The following is a 17,061-nucleotide window of genomic DNA, read 5'->3' on the forward strand; positions in this document are numbered from 1 at the left end:
AAATTTATGACTTTAAATGCCTCCTTCCTTTTCCAACATTTAACATAAAAAGAGATGATCACCATTTTTTCTTCCTTATTTTCACTTCAAAGATGGATAATATTATCCCTCCATTTCGGCTTGATAATATTATCCATCTTTGAAGTGAAAATAAGGAACGAAAAATGGTGAGCATCTCTTTTTGTGTCAAATGTTGGAAAAGGAAGAAGACATTTAAAGGCATAAATTTGTGTTATCCATCATTTTTCATGGAAAAATTTATCCATCAAAGTAAACGCAGCCTCGAGTATAAAAACAAAATTCAAGGAACTCAATTCACTATGCAAACTTTAGGCTCAGCTATATTAATAGTTTGCATAGTATTAATTTTATTTGGATAATATTAGGCTCAACTATATTATTAAATTGCATTTTTATAAAAGAACGAAAAAAGGAGAAAACAAAAGCGAGAGAACTAAACCCTTGAGAGCACAGAAATGCAAACTAAGGGCCGGGCCTCGTTAAAACCCTCCTACAGAAAACCCCAAGGGAAAAACCGTAAGAGGGAAAAAGAGTACTCGTCTAGAAACGCAAAAAAGAAGAGCGGAAGAGAAAGTTTCAGGAACTCCGGCCTAACCATTGTTCCTAAACCATCCCGGCTCAGAAAAAAGGAACAAAAACAAAACAGAAGACAAAGCCAGAAGGCCGGTGAGACGCCGTCGCCAACTGACCACCGAAAAAGACACACAGAAAGAGCAAAAGGTCGGTGATACGCCGTCGCCCTATGCTCTATCATCGAGCCGTGAGGGGTATGGCCGGTTATACTCCGTTGCCATAAACCATCCCACAGCTCTAAGACCAAAAAACTAGGGAACTGAGGAGAGTCAGCGAGGAGGTTTCAGTTGAGGCCGGTGAGATGCCGTCGCCTAAACCGAGAACGCCGAAAAATCCTCGTCCAGAAATCAGGCCGGAAGGTTGTTGGACCGGTAAGACGTCGTCGCCTCCAACCTATCCTCTGCCTACCCGCCATCAACAAACAGCGAGACCCAACCGGAGAGCCCCAACGAGCATGCAAAGTAGTGTGGCCGGTTATATGCCGTTGCCGCAACACTTCTTTAGCCCTACATCTCCAGACTTCCCGTAAACTCTCCAGCACCTCCACAGCATGCTGTCCAGCCCAGACGGGAGCTCTCCCAACGCAGCAACGGAGAACCCCAGACATTCCGTAAGCTCTCGAGCACTTCCAAGACGCTGCCCAGCCCAGACGGCTCTCCCAATGCAGCAACAGCAAGACCACCAAGTATTTGACAAAATGCCCGGAATACACCCAAGGTGGAGGCCGTTTAAATGCCAAGAACAACTCTGAATTCGAACAGAACCCATGAAGTCGTGTGAGTTCAGAAAAAGGCACCATCCAAAACCGAGAAAAACCTCTGCCCAGCTCCTAATCCAATCCACATGGGCGAGCCCGCCTATTGTATGTCGAAAGACCCCATCCAGAAAAACACTATTTTTGCCGTACATAGCTATGCACCGAAAGATCCCTAATGACGGCATCGTAAATCAGCGGAATACTGTGAGTTCAACGTCCCTCGGGGGTGTGTGGACTAGCCATAATGTCCGCAGGAACATTCCCTTCTCTAAAGATATGAGTTATTCTAAAATCCATATGATCAAGGAAAGAAAGAGCTCGTCTCCACAAAGCCTGGAACCTCCAAGGAACTTTGCTAGATTTAGTCATAAGAGCGTTAACAACGTAAGCCGAATCTGCTTCAAACCAGATCTTCAACCAGCCACAATGATGGGCAAACTCTATAGCCGTAAAAATACCTAAAAGCTCCGCCTCAAATGCATACCCCGTACCTCCTTCCACATGGAAACAGCCCCTTACAAAACCTCGAGTGATGAGGTAGTCCGCCCAGGTGTTGTTAGTACAGCCAATTTTGGCAAAAGAATTTTCCACCTCCAGGAAAACCGATTTGATAAAGATAAGGATTGCACGGCTCTGAAAATAAACTCCATCAAAATGGCTTTTATTACGCACATTCCATATCGCCCATATCACCGAAACAACTCCAAGTTTCCAGAAAACATTAATTTGCGAGCTCCACTTTATAGACCAAGAAAAGATGAGAAAACTATGAATATCAACACAGTGTCTCCCCTCCAGCTGATTGAACCAACCCAGGAATTTCGCCCAGACCGGTTGCACTTTATCGCAAGACCAGAAAACATGACAAATGTCTTCAGCCTCTTGAAAGCAAAGAGAGCAATAATTGGGCGAAATCAGACCCTGGCAAATAAGCTTGTCCCGCGTAGGCAACCGATTTAAAATAACTCTCCAACACGTGATGGACCGGCGAACAGGAATGTAATTTTCCCATAGCCAGCGACCCCAAGAAACACAAGGGAAACAGTGACAATTAGCAGCAAAAGCAAGGGTAGAAGTAACGTCCCCATGCACCGACGGTTTCCAAAGTCTGACATCCTCATCATCACCAATAGGCAGAAGCAAAATATCACAAACAATGTGAGGGAACTCATCAATAAAATCCTGCGAGAAGTGCCAGATTCCGTCATAGAAATAATTTGCCACCGTTTGATTTAATCTGTTACGCATAAAAGCCGGCAAGTTAATTCTATCGGCAATGTTGTATCCGAGCCAGTCGTCGTGCCAGAAGTACACCGACGAGCCTTTTCCAAGCAAACAGTAGGAATCTTCAATGAGGTCAGGTATTAAACGCCTAACACCGACCCAAATCGAAGAAGTAAGGAAATCCAACCGTGGCCTATCCACATCATTCAAGTATCTGCTTTTCATCGAATCGAACCCAAAGAAGCTTCCCACAATCACTTTCCAAGCGAGTTTCATAAGAAAGGATTCATTCATCATTTTAAACAAGCGGATCCCAAGACCACTTTCCTCCTTAATGGCACAAACGCGCTCCCAACTTACAGCACAAGACGGCTTTTTGTTAATGTTGCCCATCCAAATGAAGTTTCTGCAGCACCTGTCCAACTCCTTGATAAGAGAGCTAGGCCATTTATAGATCATCATCGTATGAACTATGGAGCTCTGAATGACGGAGCGGACAAGGCAAATACGCCCAGCAATAGAAAGCTGGGAACCTTTCCAACGAGAGAACTTGTTAATAATTCTATCTTTTATAGCAGCAAGATGAATAGCTTTAGGTCTTCCAACAAACAAAGGGGCCCCCAGATAAATCAACGGCAGTTGTCCCACACGAAAGCGAAGAATCCTGCCAATCTGTCTTTGATAACTTAACGTGACACCTTTGGCAAAAAAGATATGCGACTTTTCCTGGCTGCAAATTTGTCCTGATAGCTCGCTATATCTCTGCAGAACGTTACGAATCATACGGGCATTCTTAGTTGTAGCCTTGCAAAATAAGAGAATGTCATCAGCGTATAACAAGTGCGAAGGAAAGTAACTCGCGCGGCTCATTTTCATCGGCGTAAGACAATTATCGTCGACCGCCTTGATGCCAAAGATAATAGGAGAAAGCGGATCTCCCTGTCTAACCCCACGAGAGCAGGCGAAGTAGCCAAACAATTGCCCATTGTACAGAATAGAGAGTCGTGCAGACACAAAAATGGTAGAAATCCAATCCAGAAAACGTTGATCAAAGCCCATAGCCTCCATAACACATCGAATAAAACGCCAGTTCATCGTGTCAAAGGCCTTCTTAATATCCACTTTACAAGCCATATTTTTGCCTTTGCACGAACGATTCATGCAGTTAATTCCTTCCGAACCGAGCATAATACAGTCATGAATCAAGCGACCACGGATTATTAGGCTCGGCTATATTAATACTAAGAAACCAAATAAAATTTTAAGGACCCAATTATATTAGTTATAACACAAAATTAGTTGAATGAAACTGTAGTTTATTCTTAGTAAAAAAAACTGTAGTTTCTTATAACACAAAATTTTAGTTGAATGGAACGGTAGTTCTTAATTGATTTCGTTATCACAATTAATAATTAGTAATTACATGTAGAATTGAATGAAAATGGATCCTGATGTATTATTATAATATTAATTAAAAAAATAACTTAATTATATTCTCCTCTTATGCAAACTTCTGAGAAATTCAAATATATAAGATGTATTTTTTTTGAATATCCAAATATATAAGATGTATTATTATTATATTAATTACAAAAATTAACTATATTGTATATATAAAAAACAATCTCTAGTTATTTCATATAGAATAAACTTTTCCGTATGAATTTCTTTGTATATATTTATATAAACTTTCTAATTACATCTAAATTCTTGATCTTTATTTAAGTTTTCTAGGAAAAATATATAAATTCTTCTCTTTTAAAGTTATTTCGTCCTTAATATATAATTGTATTAATATCGTGGATCCTTGCTTTAATTTATTATAAATTGATATGTGAAGTATATTAAATTTAATTTGTAAAAACATAAAATAAATAAAATAGTTTTATAATAAAATTAATTGATTTCTGGACGATTGATGAGATAACTCAGTATCATGGTCGGAGATCATGTTAATGCTCATGAGGATGAGCATTCGTTCAAGAACGGAGATTCATAAAAAAAATGGAAACAGTCAAATAGCCATAATAAAGATTGAAAATCAATTTTTGGCCCTTAATCTTAAATCATCAAAATATGGCCATTAATTAAGTGGTATGTCTAATTTACCATTTTTACTCGGCCGCTGGGATGATTGCGCGGCAGCTGGAAGCTTATGAGTGAGTTGCGCGCTCGCGGGAAAAAGCCAGCGCCCGCTGCGTGTATGGCACTTATGGCACTATTAGTGCCATAAGTGCCAAAAGGACCATTTGAACACTTCCCCGTAGGGTTTAGGTGTTCCCTTTAGGGTTTAGATGTTCCATTTAGGGTTTAGATTATCTATTTAGGGTTTAGATGTTCGATTTAGGATTTAGATGATCCATTTATGATTTTTTGATTCTATTATGTTGTTTCTATTGCACGCATGGCACTATTAGTGCCATAAGTGCCAAAAATCTTGGCACTTATGACACTAATAGTGCCATAAGTGCCTAACCCGACCCGTCACGCGACCCGCGTGCCTGATCCTACCCGATCCGCCTCATTAAGGGTAAAAACGTCCAAATCAATTAAAATGGTCAAATTTTATGTTTTTTCAATGTGTGACCATAAATTGTGTTTTATGCTTCATTTTGGCTACTTCAAAATTTTACTCAATATATATATATATATATATATATATATATATATATATATATATATCACTCATATATAGAATATTGAATGAACACGAAATCGATCGTACTTTTATTTCCATCTCATTTCTGCATATACGAGTCATTTTCTTAGTGCTATGTACATGTTATTAATAGGGGTTATTGCCGAAAAATACGTATAGTTTGTCAATTTTTTGGTTTATAACATGACCTTATAATTTGATCAGAAAATACATCAATTTTTGATTTAATCGCAATTATAATATGACTTTATAGTCTGACTAGAAAATACACCACGTTTCAATTTATTCTCAATTATAACATGACCTTATTTAGATTATTTTTCATCATAGATCTATTAATATTTATTGTATTCATATTAAATTGTTATGTATGAAATATTGTTAATTGATTGATTAATTTTTATAAAAATTAAGTTAGATGATTCATTATTTTATAATAATTATTTCATAATATATATATATATCAAAATATTATATTGGTGGTTTAAAAATACATACGTACACACACACACACACACACACACACACACATATATATATATATATATATATATATATATATATAAATTTGATTTTAATATTCTATTAATATATTACATATATAATAAGTATTTATTTATTTAAATTATGAAATTATAAAATATTAGGACCAATATATAATTTAGGTACGTATATAATAGAAACTATGTTAAAAAGTAAATAATATTATATATTATTTACATATAGATGTATATTTATCAAATATATATGTATATATATAGTATATTGTGAGATGAAAAGAAAATTAAAAATATTTAATATTAAAATTTGATATTATTATACTAAATTAATTGCAAGGTCATGTTATAATTGAGAATAAATTGAAACTTGGTGTATTTTCTGGTTAGACTATAAAGTCATGTTATAATTGCGATTAAATTGAAAATTGATGTATTTTCCAGTCAGATTATATAAGGTCATGTTATAAACTAGAAAATTGACAAACTATATGTATTTTCTGGCAATAACCCCTTATTAATACATACGAATATATTAGTATTTTCATCTCGTGCAATGCACAGAACACGTTTTTAGATTTCTATATTAGTATAAAATCAATACCAACTCAATTATTATGTATATAAATATAATAAAAAGAACTAATTTTAGATGAATATATTTTAGCTAATTTTTTTTATAAAAAAAATCACAACATTAAAAACAAATATTATAAAAAGACAAAAATAATAAGTTAAAAAAATAAAAAATAAAAACAAAAATAAAAAAATAGATTTGTTAAGGAAAAGATGAGAGAGGAGAGAGAATTTTTAAAATTTTTAATCTTTCAATCAATATAACGTTTACAATTTAAATAAAATATTTATATAAAATATATCAAATTAAAGCTCTTATCCTGATCTTTAATTTGATATGCATATTAAATATTTTATATGTAATCGAATTTTAAAATTTTAGAAAGAAATAAAATAAGAAAATAAGAAGATAAAGAAGAAGAAAATAAAAAGAAAAATATAATTTACAAATAAACCTTCAATTTTATCATAATTATAAAATTATCACTGAATTTTAAAATTGATTTGAAATTGATTTGAAATTAGGAGAGTTACCTTTTCAATATTGCATAGATGTACGTGTGTGTGATGTAGCTATAGTGTATTGATTATGTGGTTGAAGAGGTTGAAAATGGAGATTGTCGATTTCTTAATAGTAAAGATTAAAAAGGAAGTCTTTGCGTGCTTGTTTGTCACTAAATGCACCTCTCTTAATTCCCACCAAAAAGTTGGTTGCTCTTCGACAAAACTAGCCGTAACTGAACCTTTATTTCTTCGACCTCAACTATACATACAATATAATATATATTCATACACACTATCCCTTTTTTGTACCAACTAAATCACCATTCATCAGATTCTTACCACTTCTAATGCATTAAATATGCCATATTTTTACATTTTTCAATAAGTGCTTCGCTATTCAAGTACTGGAGCAATAAATTTTATTTGACATTTAATTCATTACCGATCGCATTTTTATACGTTGTAAATCTAAGATGCTAGATTTTCTGCAAAGAGCCCAATTTCTTTTAATATTTGAATGAAATGGATCTATAAATCATTCAATTTGCAACCACAAATCATTTAGCAGTATAAATCTTCAAACACTTTCATTCCCATTCCCTATTCTTGGAAAATGCTAGCTTGTATGATTAACTAATCAAGTTTAATCTAAATGAAATTTTCAAAACCCAAAAATTTATACACTTTTAAATTCAAATTCTGTCCTATATGAAAGCTTAATAGATAATTAAGCTTTAGTTTGGCAGGAGTACTAAATGATTCTTCCCTTGGGATAATAGTTATATTATGATGTATGCATGGCATCTAGCCTCATTCAGAAAATAATTTATAATAAAATCTTGAATAACAAAAGAAAAAAAAAAAGGACACATCACATTTTCATATCTCAACCACTCATGTATATATTATATGATTCGCACCATTAATATTTTACACAAACCTAATTACTTTAGAATTCTTCCAACGAATTGTATAAATAAAATATCCCAGCAGTATATTGAGTTGATTATGAATATATTTCATGTGTACATTAGCAACATCACATAATATATATTCCCTCTATCCCATCCCATAAGAATGTGCTCTTATTTTTATTTTGGGAACATCTCATAAATATATGCATTTGTCATTCACTACAAAAAAAACGTTTCTATTAGTGATATAAGGCTTGATAGCTATAATATTCATGTCATAAAAAATTAGTGACATTTGAAAATGTAACTATTAATAATTAGCTACATCATTAAATGTCACTAATTTTTATGACACGAATAATAGCTATCAAGCCTCGTGTCAGTAGTGGAAAAAAAATTGTGGTGATTTTTGGACACTATATATCCCATCACTAACTCTTTAGTTTTTATTATTACTTCATAATAAATTGGATCATTTTTTTTCACACGTTCTTATGGGATGGCGTACATATATATATATAGTAGTGATACAATAAAGTATATTGTATGTAAATTATTAGGGTATAATTGATTTAAAGGGATTAACTAATTAATTAATATTTGGGTCTATTTGTGGGTCAGAACTATGACGTTTACTTGTAATTAATCAAGTGGACACAATTTACCTCCTTCATTCTCTGATGTGACCACCCCACCACCCCACCCCACCTAAAATATAGTATATACACAAATACAGACGCATGTATATATATACATATATAATTTTCACTGTTTGCCTTGATGAAAACCAGACTGCATCTCTCAGTATGCAATTTCTACATTTTCGTTTTCTTGAAGATTTGCAGTGATGAATAATAATAATAAAAAAACTAATAATAATAATAAAAATAAATAAATAGAAGGTGCCTCATCTTTAGCCAACAGGGCTCCATGTTTACTGTTAACAATGTTGTAATAAAATTTGTAGCGTTTGGACGAACTTTATCTGGATATGGACAAGCTTGACTAACTGCATGTTTTTTTAATTTTTTTAAAAAATTCTTTTACTGTGCCTGCCAAAGACGAGCTGACGAAGGTATGTTTGTCTTCAAGTGATGACCAAAAGATACGAAAATGGGAGCCCCCGGGGGGTGGGGTGGGGTGGGGGGTGGGGGGTAGGGGGCGGTGGCCCCAATCCTTCGCCGCTTCCGGACACTCTATATGGGACGTGGGCTCTGGGTGAAAGCTCTGCAATCCACCTTCTCTCTCTATGTATGTATGTGTATATATACATGTATCTATGTTACATGTAAGTCTGCATGCACATTATTATTATAATATTTTAAAATGAATTCTTTTTACATTTCACAGCTGCCCTAAATACGGCAGTTAGAGAGAGAATATGAGATATGTGTTTGCGCCTGTGGACGACACCAAACACATAGAAGACCCTAAGTAGCATCTTTTTCGAAAACCTCATATTTTCACTGAAAGCAAGGGAATACATTACAAGGGTGAAAATTAGGAGAAGAGAATTGAGTATCACATCACAGATAAGATAATTATCTGTCTATCTATCTATGCCTTGATATTATTTCTCTTTTTTCCCCCTCTTCTCTCTCATCTCCCCTCTCTCTCTCTTAGCTTCAATTTAGCTGTAAATACCCACACCTGCAGCTTCTGATACATATATATCTATCTCCGTTCATAAAGCTTTTTAATGAGAAAAGAGCTAAACTCGGAAGCAGGATGCGCTAAATCTGGGATTTGCTCGAAGATTGTAAAATTAAGCATGGCAGCTTCTTCTTCATCAGCTTTCCTTTCATTAAGAGATGAAAACGACAAGCAGCAGCAGCAGCCGGCGGCAGCAGCAGCGGCACCTTCAAACAAGAGGCGGCGGAACCAGCCAGGAAATCCAAGCAAGTATCAAAACCCCCTTTTCCTTTAATGTGCATGAAAATAAGATTGCAGATTGAATTATGATATGAACAGATCCGGACGCGGAAGTAATCGCGCTATCGCCCAAGACCCTAATGGCGACGAACCGGTTCGTGTGCGAGGTGTGCAACAAAGGGTTCCAAAGGGAGCAGAATCTGCAGCTGCACCGGCGAGGGCACAATCTGCCGTGGAAGCTGCGGCAGAAGAGCACGAAGGAGGTGAAACGGAAGGTGTACCTGTGCCCGGAGCCGAGCTGCGTGCACCACGACCCGGCGCGGGCCCTCGGCGACCTCACCGGAATCAAGAAGCACTACTCCAGAAAACACGGCGAGAAGAAATACAAGTGTGAGAAATGCTCCAAGAAATACGCCGTGCATTCCGACTGGAAAGCCCATTCCAAGACGTGCGGCACCCGCGAGTACAGATGCGACTGCGGCACCCTTTTCTCCAGGTTCCGATTCCCCCAATTTTCATCTTCCACTTTAGGTTTAATTTCAGTTTTTAGGGCTTAGATTCTTTTTCGTAAAAGTTACAAACTTCCCACACCTTTTCTACACTTACTATCCTTCTTCACACACTCGGATTCCTTTTTTTATTGCTTTTGGAATTTTCCTTTGTTTCTCTCTAATATTTCGTTTTGTTCTTTGGAGCTTTGCCTGTCAAAAAAAATGGCTCCACGTGAATTCTCTCTGGAAAACGCCATGACCTAAGAGGGTTTTTTTTTTTTTTTTTTTTTCAAAATTAAAATCCCTCTCTCTCTCTCTCTCTCTCTCTCTCTCTCTCTCTCTCTCTCTCTCTCTCTCTCTCTATCTTTGGAACATCCGTCCTAAACTATTACACAGACTTGGTCAGTTTTACCTGATTAAAAAATTTGGAAAAGAATTACCCAGATTTGTTTTACCATTTGGAAAAAAAAATAGAAAATAAAAAATGGAGTAGTTCACGTGGTAGCATATATGAGTTTTTAAGATACCAGGTTTGTTCTCTTGTGGGTTGGCTAGATGTGTTCACCTCTGTACTTGTTGCAGGTATCCCTTTTCATGATAATGTTTTTTGAGCGTCCAACATCCATTCCACCTATAACCTCTCTCTCTCTCTCTCAATTATTTGAACAACACTGTCTATCCATGTTCTCCATGTTGGGCCACTGTTTTTATCTATTTCAAATTTTTACACCACCACTCATGCTTAATTTGCCTATATATATTCATGGTAAGCATCTTTTTGTTTTAGTTGACAAATGAAGGAGGGTTTTGCCAATTTAGAGGCCACTGTTCTTGATCAAGTGTTTGCGAAAATGTCATCTTTTTAAATTTGGTGGTGTAATAGGTAATTTGATGCAATGATGATGCTAGAATTGCAGAAATTCTTCCACCTAACATCCTCAATTATATATGCATATGCCTTGTCTTCTTTCTCCAAATTATCTTGTGCATTCTCTCTTTCAAATATATCTAAAAACCCATCCTACCAACTATTTTTATTCTATTCGGTAAGATTCCCCTTGCTCACGATTACACAACAAAATTGTCCATATTTTTATCATTTTGGCTAATCCCTTTTCCATAACCACCTCCATTTTCTACATGTATTGCAATTTTATACAAAAACAACTTTGATTATATCATTATATACTAGAATAAAAATGAAGAAATTAATAAACCCATGTATGTTGCAGACGTGACAGTTTCATCACTCACCGAGCCTTCTGCGACGCGCTGGCTCAGGAGAGCGCGCGAAACCTGAACCCGCCGTCCCTGAGCAGCATCGGCAGCCACCTATTAGGGCTCTCCCAGCAAGATCAGATCAACAATGGAGGTCTATCAAGTCATGACATACTCAGATTGGGCAGGCCCGGCCCGCAATACGAAACCCTAGTCAGCCCGGGAGGGTTCCGGCCTTCGCCCCGGGCCCTATTCCTCCAACCGAATCACGACGATGATCATCAAGATCAAGCTTCTCATGCCATGCTGCCCAACAAATCATCACTGCAAGGCCTTATGCAGCTCCCTCAGCTCCACATGAACAACGCCGCCAACACCTCGTCCAACGCCTCCGCCGGCCTCTTCAACCTCAGCTTCTTCCCCGGGAACAACAACAACGCCTCCGCCATGGACTCCGCTGCCGGAGAAGACTCCACCCTCTTCTCATCAGGTATGTATATATAGTCATATATTATTAAAAGAAGAAGGATAAAGAAAACCTAAACCCTATATATGCAGGTAACCTCATGAGCATTGCGATCCCATCGCTGTACAGCACCTCGCACGCCATGCAAACCCCCAGCGGCGGCGGAGGGCAAATGTCCGCGACGGCGCTTCTGCAGAAGGCTGCGCAGATGGGCTCCACCACCAGCAACGCAGGCGCGTCGTCGTCCCTGCTGAAGGGGTTCGGGAAGTCCCCCGACCACCACGGATTCTATGGAGGAAACAACAACAACAATAACAACAGCGGAAACCATCTGCACGACTTGATGAACTCCATAGCTGCCGCGGGAGGCAGCTCCGCGGCGTCCATATTCGAGCAGGCGGAGATGGGCGAGTACAGAGGGTTCCACGGCGGCAACGGCAACGGCAGCAGCAATCAGCAGAGTGGATTCAGCAGCTTGGAGCAAGCGGGGAGGCTGACGAGGGATTTTCTTGGAGTGGGAGAGATTGTGAGAAGTGTGAGAGAGCAGCAGCAAAGTGGGATGGATCATCTCAGCTCTATGGATTCGCAGGGAAAAACGACGTCGCATTCGCATACCCAACCTTTTGGTGGGGGGACTTTTCAGTGAAGGCTGGGAGTTTTGGATTCGAATTAGGAAAGAGAGATGATCATTTTACAGGTATATATATGTATATATTCTTGCTTTTTATTCTATCTATTTTTCTTCAATTACCGAGCATTCATACTCATATTTCATCTCCTATTTCATTGCAACAAAATGCTACATGCATGCGTAGTCTACCTCTAATATGTCACGATGCTTTAAGCAAGGAATTATATAACATAAAAATAATAAATAAAAGAATTAAGTGTTCAATCTCCAGTGAAACCTTCATTCTTCTACACTGTTGTAATTAAATCTGTGATGTGTGTTCTTGAATTAATGATCTTATTTAATTTGTAGAAACCATATATAGTTTTTGGGTTGAGAAAAATGTTAACTTTTGATGCATGCAGGAGATCCAACGGCTTGATTGAAGAAGATGGCTAGCTTGTGTTTCTGCTGTGTACATGGATCCAAATCAAAAACAACAAAAAATTAGTTTTTTTTTTCTTCTGCTCTTATAATTTCTAGGTGAACTAGAAGAAGGAACGTACCTGAAACTTGTTATTTTAAATTTTGTAGTGTGACAATTTTTGTTCTTTTACCCTTTTGAATGAACATTTTGAAACAAGAAAAATATAAAAAGAAATGCACAAGTTCAAAACCAACATTTCGAGCGAATGACATTTTAGTACCACCCTTTAGATGATACAGCTTTCCCTTAGAAGGATTTACAGGTTTGCTATAGTAGTTAAAGAAGAATTAGAGTAAGAAAAATCTGAAATTGCAAATATTTAATTTAAGGGAATTTAAGTTACCCAAGATGGCTGCATGATGTAATTGTCGCTGATGTTAGTTGATAATGAAGTTTCTTTCCAGTCAAAAAAATGTGTTTATTTACAATGAGCGACTTAATTGCGCATTTAATATTCAAGTGTATTACACTTGCTTTCTCACTTCTTTTCTTTTTTGTTTCATCCTTTTTCTTCAATTTTAATTTTATACGAGTTAGGTTACTTTGATAATTGTTAACTAAAATTTATTTCATCCGTATATAATTATTTTTGTCATTTATTTTTTTAGGAAATTAAGTATTATGATTGATAAATTCAAAATTAGGATATGGACTATTTTTTTTTTTAATTTAAGTTTTTTGAAATAAAAGTGATGTGTCTATCATAATATTATAATAAAATTAATTTTTATAAAAAATATTATTACAATAAAAAAATATAAGAATAAGACATAGTAACAAAAAATGTGGAACATTGGATCTCATCTGAACTTTACTAAAATGTAAATGAGAAAGAAAAATAAATATGGAAAAGTAGTTGGCTAAATTTGACTAGTTTGAGAGTTGTGTCAAATTTCAATTTCGTAAAGAGGTTGCTATTTTTAATAAAAACTCCTTACATAATCAGATCATATATATAAACGAGATAGTTTTTAATATAGCCATATTAAGCAATGGAACTCAATATTTGACCATTTATCTTAAAAACATAAATTTTGATCATTTTTTTTTAATTTCGGATTGTATTATCCTTAATTTGGACAAATCGGATCGAATTGGGTGCGCGGGTTCGGGTGGTACTTTTGACACTAACGTTATAATTTGTGGCAAAACCCAAAGTACCAAATTATTTAGAACAAATGAGAATATTAGTGTCAAAAGTACCAACAAAAATTAAAAGAATCAAGTAATTTGACACTTTGGACATAAATGACAATATACTAGCCACATTGGTGTCAAAAGTACCAAATTACTTGGTACTTTTTTGTTATAAGTAATTTGGTACTTTGGCACAAATTATAACATTAGTGTCAAAAGTACCACCGGAACCCGCGCCCAATCCGATCTGATCCGCCCAAATTAAGCGCAATACAGTTCGAAATTGCAAAAAATAGCCAAAATTTGTGTTTTTCAGATGGAGGGCCAAATATTGAGTTCCAATCCCCAATATGTGTCACAGCCCGACCTAGACTAAGCTCGATGCTTCTTTTCACTACAAAAAAATAGTTCTTAGTGGCGACGCTTCTTGTCATTATATGTACCAAAATTGTCACTATAAGTGCTTAGTGACGACTTTTGTGTTCGTTGTTGAGCTGAGACTGTATGCACCGACACTAAAAGTATTAGTGACAACGACCAAATATTGTCACTACATATTGAAGTATAGTGATAGATGATCTTGTCACTGAAGATGATGATGTTGTGACAATAATTAGTCATCGCTATATTTCACTTTTATAGACGCATCCAATGATCGTCACTGCAGTTCATTGTTTCAGTGACATGAATTATTTGTCACAAGAAATCACTTAGTCACGTATTTTAATTGTCACAAAATTACTCGATATATAGTCGCATTTCTTTATCGTCACTACAACTCCATCAATTAGTCACGTCTATTTACTGCCACTATATAATTTGGTATATAGTCGCATGTGGTTACTGTCACTAAAGCGTCTTGATTTAGTCATATGATACAATCATCATTAACTATTTCGTAATGTCACACAGCATAATCATCACAATTTTTTTTATTGTCATTATAACAATGTTATTGTAGTGACACATCTATTTCAACACTGAAACAAATTAATATAGCGACTAAAAGAATTTCTATAGTGATATAAATTATTATCACTATAATTACCGTCACAAATTGATAATAATTTAGTAACAAAAAATAGTTTAAAAGTTGTCACAATATTAATATAATATCAATTATACAGTTTGTCGCTAAAATTAAATTATTCATCATAATTAATATTTTTATCTAATTTGTTAGTTAATATACAATATTATCAATTCTTCATTCATTCATTCAAAATATGAAATATAATATAACAAAATTCAGAAAATTAAATAAATTATTTATTTCACAAAACACATTCAACTTCAAATCACATTGTTTGAAAATAAATTCTTTTAATTAAGACACTTAAATGACATTAATTGAAATGTGGGGTTTGACTATTTTGACTCAAGCTTTGCAAACCTAGGAGTCGCATTCTCATAACAGCTTCGACTTGAGTTTGTAGATTGACTTCATTGTTGCTAACTTAAGCTTCTAGGACTCAAATCGAGCTGTCAATTCTTGATTTTATTTTCTTAATTTTTCATTCTTCTTTTGAAGATCAAGATTTATCTTGTCTTCTCTTTTAGAAGTTGGCTCGATCTCATCCCCACATCCATGTAATCGATTAGATTTTTCTTCACCAAGAACTTTATGAATGCTTCCGGTCATATGTTCTCCGTCTGATGGTTCGCCAATGATGTTCTCTTTTGAGTGAAGTTCAAACCATCTTCGATACTTTTTTATTTCTTCTGGAGATGGTGGAGGTTCTTCCGTCAGAATTGATCTGAGTCCTTCATTCACTTCTTGAGCAGGGGAGGCTTGACGAGGTGAAGTGGAAACGTCAGATGGCTCGTTGGTAAGAGTTCCTCCTTGAATGATGCCTTCAGTGGCACAAACCAGTGGCAGTTCAGTCATTTGACTGGTCTTTTGATACTGAAGCTTTTCAGTATCTTCATCTTCGCCTACACCCCATACAAGGACTTTAGATGGTTCGGTATCTTTCATTTCAGTGTTGGAGACTTCAGTACGTTCAACATTATCTTTAGTCTCCTGATTCCTAAAATTGTCAAAAGACTCATCAAATATAACATGACGTGTTTCTTCTACAACTTGAGTTTGAGAATTAAACACTCGATATGCTTTGCTGGATTTCTCACTTCCAGAATAGCCAAGGAAAATTCCTGGATTAGCCTTGCTATCAAAAGTGTTTAATTTTCTTTTATCATTGTTGTGTATGAAGCACCTAGAGCCGAAAGCATGAAAATAAAAGATAGAAGGCTTCATGTTCTTCCATAATTCATATGGAGTAAGTCCATGTTTTTGAGTGAGGAATGAGCGATTCTGTGTATAGCATGCATTGTTGACAGCTTCTACCCAAAACCTCAGTGGGAGTTTTGATTCAGCCAACATTGTCCTAGCTGCTTCCTTCAAAGATCTATTTCTTCTTTCAGCTACTCCATTCTGTTGTGGAGTTCTTGCTGCTGAAAGTTGGTGGCTGATTCCTCGTTCTTCGCAGTAGTCTCTGATAACTGAATTGAGGAATTCAATCCCTTTGTCTAATCTGATACCAATGATGTTGATTTCCTTTTCAACGCTTAGTCTCTTCATCAGTTTTGGCAATTCTCGTAGTGTCTCATTTTTGCTGTAAAGAAACACAACCCAAGCATATCGTGAATAATCATCTACAACTAACATGGTGTATTTTCTACCGTTGTAGCTCCTTGGTGACACTGGGCCAAACAGATCCATGTGAAGTAGTTGAAGGACTCTTTCAGAGGAGTGTCCTGTCTTTGACTTGAATGACGTTCTTGTTTGCTTTCCTCTTTGATATGCTTCACACTCTTGCTTCTTTTCAAACACAATAGAAGGCAATCCTTCTACCAGCTTGTGTTTGGCAAGTTTGCTGATTGTCTTGAAGTTGAGGTGGTTAAGCCTTTGATGCCAAAGTCAATTGAGCTCTGAGTTGCTCTTGCTGATGAGGCGATTTTCAGGAGGAATGTCTTCCCATGAAACGACGTAGAGGCTGCCTTGTCTGATACCTCTCAGCACCACCTTCTTCTAACTGTTCCTTACAGTGAATTC

The 17,061-nt window shown here is 36.0% G+C and overlaps 1 protein-coding gene across 2 annotated transcripts; it reads left to right on the forward strand.

Moving 5' to 3' along the window:
- The first annotated feature begins 9,469 nt into the window (after window positions 1-9,469).
- On the forward strand, window positions 9,470-13,062 carry LOC130996230 (protein indeterminate-domain 5, chloroplastic-like). Of its 2 annotated transcripts, XR_009092449.1 has the most exons (5): window positions 9,470-9,623; window positions 9,697-10,093; window positions 11,321-11,796; window positions 11,865-12,469; window positions 12,808-13,062. XR_009092449.1 is itself a non-coding variant. In XM_057921738.1 (4 exons), exons 1-4 carry the CDS (start codon window positions 9,497-9,499, stop codon window positions 12,416-12,418), a joined length of 1,554 nt encoding a protein of 517 aa, XP_057777721.1. In that variant the 5' UTR covers window positions 9,470-9,496; the 3' UTR covers window positions 12,419-12,522. The 2 variants fall into 2 exon arrangements, 1 of the variants encoding a protein (XP_057777721.1); XM_057921738.1 differs by lacking the exon at window positions 12,808-13,062 and having other exon boundaries at window positions 11,865-12,522.
- The last annotated feature ends 3,999 nt before the right edge of the window (window positions 13,063-17,061 follow it).

Source organism: Salvia miltiorrhiza, chromosome 7 (assembly GCF_028751815.1).
Source record: "Salvia miltiorrhiza cultivar Shanhuang (shh) chromosome 7, IMPLAD_Smil_shh, whole genome shotgun sequence".
In the NCBI taxonomy this organism is placed as follows: domain Eukaryota; kingdom Viridiplantae; phylum Streptophyta; class Magnoliopsida; order Lamiales; family Lamiaceae; genus Salvia; species Salvia miltiorrhiza.

Excerpts from the sequence above, each read along its gene's own strand:
- LOC130996230 (XM_057921738.1), top strand. The coding sequence starts at position 9,497 with ATGGCAGCTTCTTCTTCATCAGCTTTCCTTTCATTAAGAGATGAAAAC. Across the intron at positions 9,624-9,696 it reads GAACCAGCCAGGAAATCCAA|ATCCGGACGCGGAAGTAATC; the intron begins GCAAGTATCAAA and ends TGATATGAACAG. Across the intron at positions 10,094-11,320 it reads TGCGGCACCCTTTTCTCCAG|ACGTGACAGTTTCATCACTC; the intron begins GTTCCGATTCCC and ends TGTATGTTGCAG.